The sequence below is a fragment of the Tasmannia lanceolata genome, unplaced genomic scaffold, assembly GCF_043159265.1.
Source record: "Tasmannia lanceolata isolate RefF3 unplaced genomic scaffold, GAP_Taslan_0.1 ptg000015l, whole genome shotgun sequence".
Taxonomy (NCBI): Eukaryota; Viridiplantae; Streptophyta; class Magnoliopsida; order Canellales; family Winteraceae; genus Tasmannia; species Tasmannia lanceolata.
The window spans coordinates 48,452,684-48,467,340 of record NW_027518692.1 but is presented as its reverse complement, the minus strand read 5'-3'; the positions used below and the strand labels follow the sequence as shown (position 1 = coordinate 48,467,340).

The window sequence follows — 14,657 nt, the reverse complement described above, 5'->3', positions numbered from 1 at the left end:
TTGCTTAGTGTTTTGGAGGAGGGTGTCACGTCTTTTTCTAATAAAGATAGTAGAGTTTGGGAAGCCAAACCACATATTTTTCCTGTCAGGTTTTTGAGGAGGATGAGGAAGTTGGGCATTCCCATCAGAATAAAATGTTTTGTTTTGACTGCAATTTTAAAGAAGATCAACACTCTGGACGTGATGTAAAGAAAAGGTTTTTGGCATGACAAGAATTTAGTCTGTTGAGAACCTCTTTTATCAATTGCCCATTGGCCCAAAGGATATGTTGGCAGTTTTGAGATCGTAGGCATGGCCTAGGTGCATCATAAATCATTACGAAACCTATTTCAGAGTTGGTGGGAGTCCAAAACTATCATGAAGGGGGATTTTATTAGGTAGGTCCGTAGGTGGTTTCATACAGTGTCCTATGGATGGTGTTGTGTGAAAGAAATCCAAGTGTTCGATGAGCTAGAAGATCTCCAAGGAGGCTGATGTGGGAAATCTAGTATCTTTTTCTGAGTTGGGTCTTAGGAGAGAGCAGTTTAGCGGTGTTTCCATTTTGGATCTTTGAAAGGAATGGAGAGCGGTTCTTGCATATTGGAGGATGAATAAGTGGTCTGCTTCATGGGTCCCCCCTCCAGTCGGGTCCATTAAACTAAATTTTGATGGAAGCTCCCTAGGGAAACCCAGAGGCGTTTATCATGACAAAAACAGAGTAAGTTTGTGGGAATACTTGGGGCCTATCGGTCATACGGATTCTAACATAGCAAAAGCTTAGTCATTATTGATGTGCTTGAGAATTTTCAGCTCTGTTTCTTAGTTGCTTCTGTTTTTTGAATAAAGTGTTATCCTTTCTCAAAAAATAAATGAAGCCTATGGTCTTTCAAAACAGTGTGCTGGGGACTTATATGCAAGATTTGTGGATCAGTCTCGACTTCTTGGAATTCCTCTTCTCCGTCTTTGCAAATCTATTTATTATTTTGACCATAGTTTCAAAACTCCCTTGCCTCATTGTGGACTCCCCCGAGGCGACTCCCTTTTACCTTGGTCATGTTCTTGTCTGAGTCTGCATGTTGCCCTACGAAGTCAATCAAAACTCCTTTGACTCTCCCGAGTTATGACCGCATCAGCTGATTACTCAGCTGTGTCAACCTAGTACTTAACCATGTTGTGCCGATTTGGTTTGTCCGCATTTTGATCCTCATCTGCATTTTGAAACATTGATCTTGACAAGTCCAGAGAAGCCACTGATTTAATTGGTGTAAATGCCATTCCATTTACTTCTTGATTCATCCAAACACCAAGCTGTTTTTTCCCTCCACGCTCAAATTTGGCCACTTCAGCACCAGCCTTGTAAGCTAAATTGCAGATTCTTTTGATGTCATCTCTTCTTCTCATACCCTGAAAGAATTGGGAGGCCTTTGTGTCCTGCAGATTTTATTCTATTTAAAGCTGTTAGATGTATTGCGCTATATTTCACATGTATATCCTAACAGTGTACTCATATGGTGAGAGGGAGATCAGCCCCTCACACATTCTTCTCTCATTTTCCTCCTGTAGCTAACATGGTATCAGAGCAAAGGTCCTGGGTTCAAAACTCCTTGATATTAAAAATGTTATATTTTGATTTTCAAAATCTTAATTTTTTGTCAAAAGATAGTGTTTGGAAAATGTTTTCTAAGTGTGTTTTGGAAAAGGAAAAACTTTTCTTTAGAAAGAGTTGCTTTTTGCAAGAGAAAGAGAAGAGTGCAAAAGTAGTGTGAAAAAGATAGTCTCATACCGACTCATAAGAAAAGAAAAGTTGGGCTTATAAAGCCTTACTCTTTTCTCTACTTTATTATGGTGCACAATGGGTCTTAGCCATGGGTTGAACCGCGGGATGGTGCAATGCACCATTCGCACACGCGGGCGCGGGGCGTGGGCTATAGGGCGTATAGTGACGCTTTATTGACGCCTTTTTAGGCGCACTTTGCACTTCGCACGCCGCATCGTAGCGAGGAGCGATTGGAGCCTTTCATTTTTCCCGATTTGATCCGGACCGTTGGATCAAGATCGACTTGGATCGGTCAAGTGGGTAGACCGAATGGTTCGGTCAGGTTGGGCCTGAGTTCGGGCCCAACGGTTGGCCCAGCAGGCATAGGGGCTCCAATGGATAGTGCGAAGTGTCCCATCTACTCAATGGTCAAAGGCCCAAAGGGAGGGATCTGCACCATGGATGGGCAATCTAGCGGTTCGGAGTTGGAAGGGTTTTTACACAAGCCAACGGTCACTCCAGGATTGATCTGAGCCGTAGAGTCGCAATTAGACACGATCTAATGGTCAAAATTCAAACCCGCTGAAAGGATGTCCAGAAAGGGTGTTTTCCAACGGGAAAAGCCACCAGAAGCTCTATAAAAACAGTAGAAAATACTCATTCTAGACAGAATTCAGATTTCTACTTTGGCATACCCAAAATCACTATTTCCAGCACAATTCTCTCTCTCTAAACCCCTACAGAGTTACTGTTTTACTGTTTTTTAGAAATCCTTTCAAGTATTCTGTTTTCTGTAGAAACAAAACTCTTGGGTCTCAAATACTTGCAAAATTCAAAGGTGATTCAGGCTTGATTCCGTTCAGTGCAGAACGTCGTCAAGCAATCAGTTTGGAACCGGGCTTCATTGTATCTTGGAGGCGAGTTCGTGGTCCCCTTTGCACACTACTGGTGGGGGCGAATATCGTCTTAAGGAGAGCGTTTACGCGCCTTGAAGCATCTTCTTATCTTCTTCTCAACCAATACACGATATTTTCTCCAACAATCTTAAGACGATACTCTTCTGTTGGAGATCTTCATGGCGCAGTCAATGAAGCAATTGCCGCAAGATTTTGTCAAGTTGGAACGATTCAACAAGGGGAACTTCAAAAGATGGCAGAAGAAAGTACATTTCATTCTCACCACTCTCAAAGTGGTATATGTACTGACTTCACCCAAACCGGCAGAAGTTGAAAACGAGACGCTTGCCCAAGCCCGTAGAAGGAGGAAGTGGGAACAAGATGATTATCTGTGCAAATGGCACATCCTCAATGCTATGACGGATGAACTGTTTGACATCTACCATAGCATGGGTTCGGCGGGAGAACTATGGACGGCTTTGGAGACGAAGTACCTATCGGAAAATGCCAGCACCAAAAAGTTTGTTGTGGGTCATTTTTTAAATTTCAAGATGACTGATGATAAGTTGGTAGTGGATCAAGTCCATGAGATCCAACATATCATTATTTAAGTTCACCAACAAGGGGTGAACCTTGATGACACTGTCATTATACCCTCTATCATTGACAAATTACCACCATCTTGGAAAGACTTTAGAAAAAGTCTTAAACATAAAAAAGAGGAAATGACACTCGAAGATTTGATTCAAACCCTCCAAGTTGAGGAAGAATCAAGGCTTCAAGACAATAAAGATGATATAGCAAATCAATCATCTAAAGTCCATATGGTGGAAGTTGCCAATGTAACAGATTCAAACCCCCCTACTAAACCTTGGAAAGGTAATCGGAAGAGAAAGCATCAAAATGGCAAGGGTTCTGATAAGAATAAGAAGCGCAAAGGCGCTTGTTGCAAGTGTGGCAAAATTGGCCACTACAAGAGGGAGTGTCGATCTAAAAAGTCAAACTCTCAAGGAAACAAAGATGGAAACAAGGAAAAGTTTCTTGCCGTGATATCCGAGGTTAATTTCCTCGAAGGAGAAGATGCTTGGTGGATCGATTTGGGCGCTACCAAACATGTTCGCAAAGACAGAAGCGCATTCTTGACTTATGCTCCAGTCGAAGACGGAAATGTTCTCTACATGGGAAATTCCTCAACTGCAGAAGTCAAGGGAAAAGGCAAAGTGGAACTTGAATTCACTTCTGGAAAGATCCTAACTCTTACTGATGTATACCATGTCCCAGATGTTAGGAAGAATCTAGTTTCTGGTAGCCTTCTTAATAAGAATGGCTTTAAACTTGTATTCGAATCTAACAAGTTTGTACTATCCAAGGGTGGGACATTTGTAGGGAAGGGTTATATGTATGAGGGCATGTTCAAGATGAATATTAATAAAGTTAATGTTTCTGTTTACATGCTTGACTCTATTTCTTTATGGCAAAATAGATTAGGACATGTAAATCTTAGGAAAATGCATGATATGGTAAAGTTAGAATTAATTCCTAAATATGATGAAAATCTGGTAGATAAATGTAAGATATGCATGCAAACTAAGATAACTACTAAACTATTTCCTAGTATAGAAAGATCTACTACTTTATTACAGTTGATACATAGTGATGCATGTGATTTACATGGCACTCCAACAAGAGGAGGCAAAAAGTATTTTGTAACATTCATTGATGATTTTTCAAAATATTGTTATGTATATCTGTTAAGACATAAAGATGAAGTCTTAGATAAGTTTAAGACTTATAAGACAGAAGCAGAAAACCAATGTGAAATTAAGATCAAGTGTATTAGATCTGACAGAGGAGGGGAATACCAATTCCCTGAATTTTGTGAAAATGAGGGAATAATACATGAGTTTTCCGCCCCTTATACACCACAACAGAATGGTGTTGCGGAAAGAAAGAATAGGACTATTATGGAAATGGTTAATTCCATGCGAGTCAATTCTGGTTTAAATAAGGGTTTTTTGGGTGAAGCCTTATTAACGGCTTGTCACATCCTAAATAGAATTCATAATAAGAAAACCCATCTAACCCCCCCTATGAACTTTGGAAAAAGAGAAAACCCAACTTAAGCTACCTTAAAGTTTGGGGTTGTAGAGCCATTGTTCAAGTTCCCAAACCTAAGATAAGAGAGTTAGGTGAAAGAGGCATTGAATGCATATTCCTTGGATATGCAAATCATAGTAAAGCCTATAGGTTCTTAGTTATAGAACCTAATGACTTTTTAGAATTGAATGCCATTATTGAGTCTAGGGATGTCACCTTCTGTGAAAACAGGTTCTCGTCCATTCCTAGATTAATGGATTCAAACTCACCTATAGAGTCTTCATTAGAGCCTCAAGAGGAAACAAATGAGGTACATAATGAAATCAGGAGAAGTAAAAGAGATAGAAAAGAAAAATCATATGGTCCTGATTCTGTAGTCTTTCTTGGAGAAGAATCAAGAGATAAGGTCTCTACTTCTACTATGATAGATCTAAAAGTAGAACCTGATCCAAAGACCTATGAAGAAGCCATTAAATCTCAAGATGCTGCCTTTTGGAAAGACGCCATCAATGATGAAATGAATTCAATCATGGGTAATCAAACCTGAAAATTAGTTTACTTACCACCTAGGTCTAAACCCATAGGTTGTAAGTGGATCTTCAAGAAGAAGATGAAAGTAGATGGAACCATAGAAAAATTTAAGGCAAGGTTGGTTGCCAAAGGCTTTACTCAAAAAGCCGGAATAGATTACTTTGATACATATGCCCCAGTTGCTAGGATCTCAACTATTAGAGTCCTAATTGCTCTTGCATCCATATACAACCTTCACATTCATCAAATGGATGTTAAAACAGCATTCTTGAATGGTGAACCTGATGAAGAAGTATATATGGATCAACCTGAAGGTTTTGTTATATCTAGTCATGAGCATAAAGTATGTAAGTTAGTTAAGTCTTTATATGGGCTTAAACAAGCCCCTAAACAGTGGCATGAGAGATTTGACAAGATTTTAGTGTCAAATGGTTTTAAGATACATGAATCTGACAAATGTGTATATAGTAAGTATAAAGGTGGAAAAGGTGTCATCATATGTTTATATGTAGATGACATGTCAATCTTTGGTAGTGATATGGATAATATCACAAGGACCAAAGAGTTTCTGTCATTGAATTTTGATATGAAAGACATGGGTGTTGCAGATGTGATTCTGGGTATTAGAATAATAAGAAAAGATAGTAACCTTATTCTTACCCAATCACATTATATTGAAAAAGTACTTAGGAAATTTGATCACTTTGATTGCACTCCAGTTTCTACACCTTTTGATTCAAATTTAAGATTATATCCTAATACTGGTAGGTATATATCTCAATTAAAGTACGCTAGTGTCATAGGCAGTTTAATGTATGCTATGACATGTACTAGACCTAATATAGCATTTGCAGTTGGAAAATTAAGTAAATTTACTAGTAATCCTAGTAATGTTCATTGGAATGCTATAAATAGGATATTAAAGTATCTAAAAGGCACTATAGACTATGGATTATCATATAGTAGGTATCCTGTAGTATTAGAAGGATACGCAGATGCCAGTTGGTTAACTGAGCGTGTTGATCATTCATCAACGAGTGGATGGATATTCACTCTTGGTGGGGGAGTTATCTCCTAAGCTTTGAAGAAGCAGACATGCATAACTACTTCCACCATGGAAGCAGAGTTTATTGCTTTGGCCTCGTGTTGTAAAGAAGCGGAGTAGCTGGGGAATTTGCTAATTGAAATTCCTATTTGGCCTAAACCTATGCCATCGATATATGTGCATTGTGATAGTCGGGCCACACTATCAAGAGCATATAACCATGTGTACAATGGTAAGTCCAGGCATATTGGACTTACGTATAGTGTCATTAGGCAACTTACTGATGGAGTAGTAACTTTAGATTATGTGAGATCAAGCCAGAACCTGGCTGATCCATTAACAAAAGGTCTTGCAAGAGATTTGGTATTAAAGACATCAATGGGGATGGGTCTAAAGCCAATAACTAATGATCACCAATGATGGAAACTCAACTCAACGCTTGAAGTGACATCAAGTCTTGAGTTCATTGAGCCCAAGTACATCATATAGAGTGATTGCAAGCACTGTACATTATATAAATGACATCCCAAAGGAAAGTGCTTGGAACCTGTAATGTGTAACGGAGGAGGTTGAGCATTTAGGCTCGTAATAGGCTTATAACCAGGTTGTTAGGGTACTATAGTTACAGGGGCACTCGTAAGCCTACCTATGTGAGTGTGGAAGTGGTGCCTCTTCCTATGAGACTTGGCTAGTCTCTAGAGCACTCATGAAACCGAGATACAGACACATGGCCAATACACGTGTCGGCTTATAAGAATCACCTGAGTAGAAGAATTTTTCTTATGTGTGAAACGTATCCGGTTGGTCGTATAGAATAGCTAGTCCAAAGACACGTCTACTATGCAATTCTGATCAACTTTGATGTGTTCTCACTAAGTGAAGGTTCAAATCGTAAGATACCTTCATTTATGCGTAAGAGTTCCAAGTATGATGAGATATTTTTTTATTTTGAAAATGGTGGGGGATTGTTAGATTTTGATTTTCAAAATCTTAATTTTTTGTCAAAAGATAGTGTTTGGAAAATGTTTTCTAAGTGTGTTTTGGAAAAGGAAAAATTTTTCTTTGGAAAGAGTTGTTTTTTGCAAGAGAAAGAGAAGAGTGCAAAAGTAGTGTGAAAAAGATAGTCCCATACCGACTCATAAGAAAGGAAAAGTTGGGCTTATAAAGCCTTACTCTTTTCTCTACTTTATTATGGTGCACAATGGGTCTTAAGCATGGGTTGAACCGCGGGACGGTGCAACGCACCATTCGCACAAGTGCGTGCGGGGCGTGGGCAGTGGCCTATAGGGCGCATAGTGGCGCTTTTTTAGGCGCACTTTGCACTTCGCACGCCGCATCGTAGCGAGGAGCGATTGGAGCCTTTCATTTTTCCCGATTTGATCCGGACCGTTGGATCAAGATCGACTTGGATCAGTCAAGTGGGTAGACCGAATGGTTCGGTCGGGTTGGGCCTGAGTTCGGGCCCAACGGTTGGCCCAGCAGGCCTAGGGGCTCCAATGGATAGTGCGTGAGCGGGTGCGATCTGAAGCGTCGAATCGTAGTGTAACGGCTAGTGGAAGATGATCGTTGGATGGTGTCCCATCTACTCAATGATCAAAGGCCCAAAGGGTGCGATCTGCACCATGGATGGGCAATCTAGCGGTTCGGAGTTGAAAGGGTTTTTACGCAAGCCAACGGTCACTCCAGGATTGATCTGAGCCGTAGAGTCGTAATTAGACACGATCTAATGGTCAGAATTCAAACCCGCTGAAAGGATGTCCAGAAATGGTGTTTTCCAACGGGAAAAGCCACCAAAAGCTCTATAAAAACAGTAGAAAATACGCATTCTAGACAGAATTCGGATTTCTACTTTGGCATACCCAAAATCACTATTTCCAGCACAATTCTCTCTCTAAACCCCTACAGAGTTACTGTTTTACTGTTTTTTAGAAATCCTTTCAAGTATTATGTTTTCTGCTGAAACAGAACTCTTGGGTCTCAAATACTTGCAAAATTCAAAGGTGATTCAGGCTTGATTCCGTTCAGTGCAGAACATCGTCAAGCAATCGGTTTGGAACCGGGCTTCATTGTATCTTGGAGGCGAGTTCGTGGTCCCCTTTGCACACTACTGGTGGGGGCGAATATCGTCTTAAGGAGAGCGTTTACGCGCCTTGAAGCATCTTCTTATCTTCTTTTCAACCAATACACAATATTTTCTCCAACAATAAATCCACATCTAACGGCCAGCCCAAAAGAGGGGCCACATGTGCAAATGGGTATTTCATCTTCATATCCAGCTCAGCTTTATTGTCACAATGGAGACGAAGATGAAATACCCATTTCCTATAAAAGAGCACAACCTAGTCAGCTCTCCACATGTATGTGCCATGGCTTGGTCACTTGATCTAGCTATCACATCTTACTTAACCCTGACACCAAGTTACCTCCAACAAATGTGCAATATTCAGTAGTTGACAATTGAGGGTATACTAGTCATTTCACTAGTATACCCTAATCGTGTACTCTCTCTTTCTCTCTCTCTCTCTCTCTCTCTCTCTCTCTCTCTCTCTCTCTCTCTCTCTCTCTCTCTCTCTGTGTGTGTGTGTATATATATATATATATATATATATGAGGAAAAGGATTGTACGCTCGAGCGTACCAAGCTTATGGTACGCTGGAGTGCCCAATCACATGTGGGCCCACTTTGTTAGGATGATCCAAAGCATTCATTTGAAAGGCCCTTACATAGATGGGGTGTGTAGCAAAAGTCAGCTCCATAGGATCATCCTAACCCATCCATTTGTGGAGGGCAAAATGGACAGACCACAAATCTGCCTATTTTTGCCCTCCACTTTTGGAGGGGTTAGGATGATTCAATGGAGCTGATTTTTGGTACACACCGTATCTATGATAGGGCCTTGCAAATGAATGCTTTGGATCACCACAAAAAATGTGGGACCCATGTGATTGGGGCACTCGAGCGTACCATATGCTTGGTACGCTCAAGCATACAATCCTTTTCCTCATATATATATATATATATAATTATATGTAGGTGACAGGGAGATCACCCCTCACACATTCTTCTCTCATTCTCTTCTTGTAGCTAACGAAATCAGTGTTTAAAAACTCACTAACTTGACTCGGAACTCGCCCGAGTCGACTCCCTTTTACCTTGGCCGCATTCCGTGTTTTGCCCTACAGAGTCAATAAAAACTCCTTTTATGCTCGTGTCAACCGCATTCTTGGCCGCGTCTGCGCAGAGTCGACAAGAATTTTTCTTGGCCACGTTCCATGTCGCATCCACATTTTTAAACACTGAACAAAAGCATTATGAGATTATGTGAATTCTGGAGACAAGAAATGAATAACCATTTTCCACCATATTTACCCTATTTTTGTAGTTCTTTTAGTGAAATTTTAGAGATATGTACATTACGGGATTCCATTTTTCCATTTTAAAGTAAATCCCAGTGTTGATTTTAAATATTTGTTTTGCTTAAATTCATCAAAAAACTATACACAATGGATTTCTCAAAACCAGTGTTTTAGCTTAATCTTGTCTGGATAAAGATATTTTATTTCCTTATTATGACCACGTGAATTTTCTGAACTAAATTTATTACTTGAAACTTCTACAGGGTCCGTTTCCACTATGGTCATCCTGATGTATTTGATAGGATCTTCCACATAACAAGAGGGGGCATAAGCAAAGCTTCAAAAACCATCAATTTAAGCGAGGATATATTTTCAGGTAAACCCGTGGATTAGTTATCTACTATTGGTCACCAAGTTAACTTCCACTAATTAATCGTATGAATCTTTGTAGGGTTTAATTCAACTCTACGTGGAGGAAATGTAACACATCATGAATATATGCAAGTTGGAAAGGGGCGTGATGTGGGAATGAATCAAATATCAACTTTTGAGGCTAAGGTAGCAAATGGAAATGGAGAGCAGACACTAAGCCGGGATGTTTATCGGCTAGGACGCCGCTTTGACTTCTATAGAATGTTATCCTTCTATTTCACCACAGTCGGTTTCTACTTCAGCAGCATGGTATGAAAGAGTCGGCACTATTTTTCCAATTGATACTTTTCCATAATTCCATAAATAGTACAAAGAGAATATGACATGATTGCAGACCTTGGAGAGTTCAATATATACTCTGCTATGTCACAAATATCGTTCTCGGGAATTTCTTGGCAAGGGAAAATCTCGGGATATATTTATTTTTTATTTTTTTTCGGGTTTATATCAGGATAAAACACAATAAAAATTAAATTATTTAAAAATATATAAAATTATAAAATTTAATAAAAAAATATAAAATAAAAATATCGTAAAAAATATCAAGATAATATCGTGATATTATCGCGATAGTTATGATAAAAAAATGGAAATATTGCTATATTTTTAAAATCTCGGGATTATTTCGGGATTTTGTCATTATATCAAAACGTCACGATTAAAAGACAATATTTTGAAAATATCACAGATATTTGTGACATAGATACTCTGTTGGTGACCATGGTCCCTATCAGCTGGATCATACGCTCAATGATGCATTTTGTTAAGTTAGCTTTGAGCCTTAGCATTGGGCCCGATCCTTACATAGCGTGAGAGTTCTCAGAGCATTCTCCCAGGCACCTGGGTGTGTTGACGCCTGCCCAGGAAAAGTGGTTCAGTAGGTGGTTGCCTAGGATTCAGACAGCGTCGGCAACTAGCATTAAGCACTGCCGTTGCATAGGGTGGATGTCAACAGAAGGGGATTTATGAACCGCTAGACCTAGATGAGGATTTCTCTTCATTATATTTAATTTAGTTTATTTGGAACGAATGAATTACTTAGTCGTGAAGATGTAAATGCTCACATGATAATAGTTTAATACTTTAATATACAAATGCAGTTATGCTATCATTCAAAAAAAAAATGCAGTTATGCTACAAATACAAGGAAAAAACTAATGCAGTTTACATTTTTGTGGTATCAATAGTTTAATACTACAATGGTCGAACTAGCCTGCTTCTTGAAGAACACTGCATCAAAGTCACAAAATATCGTTCTCAGGAATTTCTCGGCAAGGGAAAGTCTCGGGATACATTAATTTTTTATTTTATTTTTTCAGGTTTATATCTGGAAAAAATGATAAAAATACAATTATTTCAAAATATATAAATTCAGAAAAATATAAGTAAAAAAATATCGTAAAAATATCATGGAATTTATCACGATATTATCACACTAAATGAAAATATCGCTATTTTTAAATTATCAGGATTATTTCGGGATTTTTTCAACAAATTTGTGTCAATACGTGGTATCTATGTATGGATGCAGGAAGGATATGTTCTAGAGGTTCATGTTAATATTCCTATGCCTTTCAGGTTACTGTACTTACTGTCTATGTATTCCTATACGGGCGTTTGTATTTGGTTATGAGTGGTCTGGAAAGGGCAATTCTAGAGGATCCAACCATCCATGGGACCAAATCTCTTGAGGCAGCTTTAGCGTCTCAGTCTGTATTTCAGATCGGGTTGCTACTGGTGCTGCCTATGGTGATGGAAGTTGGCCTAGAAAGAGGATTTCGCACTGCCTTGGGTGAATTTATAATCATGCAACTTCAACTAGCCTCTGTTTTCTTTACCTTCCAGCTCGGAACAAAAGCCCATTATTATGGGAGGACAATACTTCACGGGGGTGCTAAATACAGACCTACTGGTCGTGGTTTTGTGGTTTTTCATGCAAAGTTTGCAGAGAACTATAGGTTGTACTCACGTAGTCATTTTGTCAAGGGATTGGAGTTGGCGATACTTTTGGTTGTATATGAAGTCTACGGGCACACATACCGTAGTTCAAAAGTGTATCTTTTCGTGACGTTTTCTATGTGGTTCTTGGTTGCCTCGTGGTTATTTGCGCCTTTTATTTTCAATCCTTCGGGATTTGAGTGGCAGAAGACCGTGGATGACTGGACGGACTGGAAAAGATGGATGGGTAACCGGGGTGGTATTGGTATCCAAACGGATATGAGCTGGGAATCTTGGTGGGACGGGGAACAGGACCACCTGAAATACACTGACATCTTTGGACGAGTGCTCGAGATAATCCTTGCTTTGCGCTTCTTGCTCTTCCAGTATGGAATTGTTTACCACCTCAACATAGCCCATCATAGCAAGAGTGTGCTGGTACCATTTTCCATTCTTGACACTAATTTTTTACCTTTTTTCTTTCTTATTTTGTTCATCTGATGACCATGCCCTGATCGTCATGACATCATTGCTTTTTTCTTAGGTTTATGGGCTTTCATGGCTGGTTATGCTTACAGTTCTGCTGGTTCTGAAGGTATGCATCTTGCAGTGTAGCCAAAATTATGTCCACAGTCCACACATTAAAGCCGATCATATAGTTGGAATCATTGATTTAAATTTCGGTTTCGGGCCCTACCTAAACTGATTTTTTTTTCAAATTTAGGTCATTTCGGCCAAAATTTGCCCAATTTTGGTCAAAGTGACCAAATTTCAGTCGAAATCCGAACCGAAATCCAAAATTTTCAGATTTCGAACCCAACCGAAATCCTTAATTTCAGATTTTGGCCGAAATTTAAAACAGTGATTGGAATACCTATAGATGGTAATTAGTTGTGGGACTCTTATGCTCTAGTCTAAATATTGTGCCATTTTCACTTGTTGATTGTAGATGGTATCAATGGGAAGACGAAAATTTGGTACAGATTTTCAGCTTATGTTCAGAATCTTGAAAGGGCTTCTCTTCTTTGGATTCGTGTCTGTCATGGCCGTCTTATTTTTTGTCTGCGGCCTAACTATATCAGATGTCTTTGCAAGCATACTTGGCTTCATGCCCACGGGGTGGGCCATTCTTCTCGTAAGTGCAATCTGTGACCGCCAATTTTAAAATATCATCTGAGGTTTTACTTACACTACATTTTTACTCTACCGAGTTGTACCTAACATAATTTCCTTATTTTATCTTCCCAAGATTGGGCAAGTTTGCAAGCCCTTGCTGCGGGCTATCGGATTTTGGGACTCGATAAAGGAGCTAGCAAGAGCATATGAATACGTGATGGGGATCATAATTTTCATGCCTGTAGTTGTATTGTCGTGGTTCCCTTTCGTTTCGGAGTTTCAGACACGCTTACTCTTCAATCAAGCCTTTAGTAGAGGTCTGCAGATCTCCAGGATTCTTGCTGGGAGGAAAGATAGCCCGTCATCCTAATGAAATTTCATTGCCATTATTGTTATTTGAACACTCAACTTACAATCTATCAATTTATTACAGATACAAATACTTGTATTTTATCTGTGTAACTGTAATGTGTACAACTAGTTAGGGATGGTTCAAGTGTCCTACTGAAATTCCTTTCAGGAGAATAATAATAGAGATACAGGGTGACAGTGGAAGGAGAAATTCTTGCAGATATTTCTGAGTTCAGCTGAATGAACATACATAGTTCTGAATAGCAGTGTTAATGGGGGTGGACTGTTGTCACTCCACCATGCCCAAGATGGGCTTCCCCTACCAAAATCAAGTTGTGGGGTAATCTTAAAACCAGGGGTGGGGTGGAAATATCAGAAGCTCTAACATCTCCCATTTTGCAAGGGCCCACTCCGGGTCCGCACATCACCACCATATATCTGACAAATCATCCTGTGGGCCCTCTTATAGATTGGCCATTGTCCAAATGTCACATCAGTCAAACAATCCTAACCGTCCATGAATTCTTTTTTTCTTGTTGAATGTGTATGCTTACTGATTTTTGTGGTTTTTACTGCCCCTTCAAAGGATATTAATAAGGCCAATCAAGAGTGCCCTGTTCGTGCATATTTGTTGGTATCATGGACTAAACAAGGTAGCGACTCTTTTGATATTTACCATCAAAACTAGTTTTTATATACAAATAAGGTTATTTTAAGTTAATCTTATTATCATATGGGACATTAATGCTTATTTGAAATCTGTTAATTATATAATTTAAAGGTACATAGATAATTATCTGTTAATTATATAATTTAAAGGTAGATAGATAATTATCTGTTAATTATATAATTTAAGGGAAGTCCCCTTTTTAAACTTGGGATAGTCCCTCCAGTGTATTTAATTATTTATGACTACTCTTTTACAATAGGGCCTGTTTGGATGGCCAGAAAGTGGTGGATGAAAGTCCGAACAGCAAAAGGTGGTTCGCCATCCACCGTAAAAGAGATTTAAAATCTAATGTATACATTGGATTTTTTATTTTTTTTCCATGGGTGATGGACAACCTTCTGCTGGCCCTAATTTCCTCTGATACTGTAATGGCTGGGCAAAAAGACCCAAGTCCAGCCGCCCAATGACAGCATTAGTGGAGATAACATT

At 39.2% G+C, this 14,657-nt stretch overlaps 1 protein-coding gene across 2 annotated transcripts in view; it reads left to right on the top strand.

Moving 5' to 3' along the window:
- The window catches only part of LOC143891797 (callose synthase 7-like), a 73,864-nt gene extending 59,682 nt beyond the window's left edge, over nucleotides 1–14,182 (top strand). The window contains exons 37-42 of one of the 2 annotated variants that reach the window (XM_077396313.1): nucleotides 9,925–10,037; nucleotides 10,113–10,342; nucleotides 11,672–12,469; nucleotides 12,576–12,626; nucleotides 12,981–13,166; nucleotides 13,281–14,182. In XM_077396313.1, coding sequence (XP_077252428.1) covers nucleotides 9,925–10,037; nucleotides 10,113–10,342; nucleotides 11,672–12,469; nucleotides 12,576–12,626; nucleotides 12,981–13,166; nucleotides 13,281–13,517 — 1,615 coding nt within the window. In that variant the 3' untranslated portion in view covers nucleotides 13,518–14,182. Of the gene's footprint in view, nucleotides 1–9,924; nucleotides 10,038–10,112; nucleotides 10,343–11,624; nucleotides 12,470–12,575; nucleotides 12,627–12,980; nucleotides 13,167–13,280 lie in introns of those variants that run through there. The other variant, XM_077396314.1, reaches the window with a different exon arrangement.
- Nucleotides 14,183–14,657: the final 475 nt, after the last annotated feature.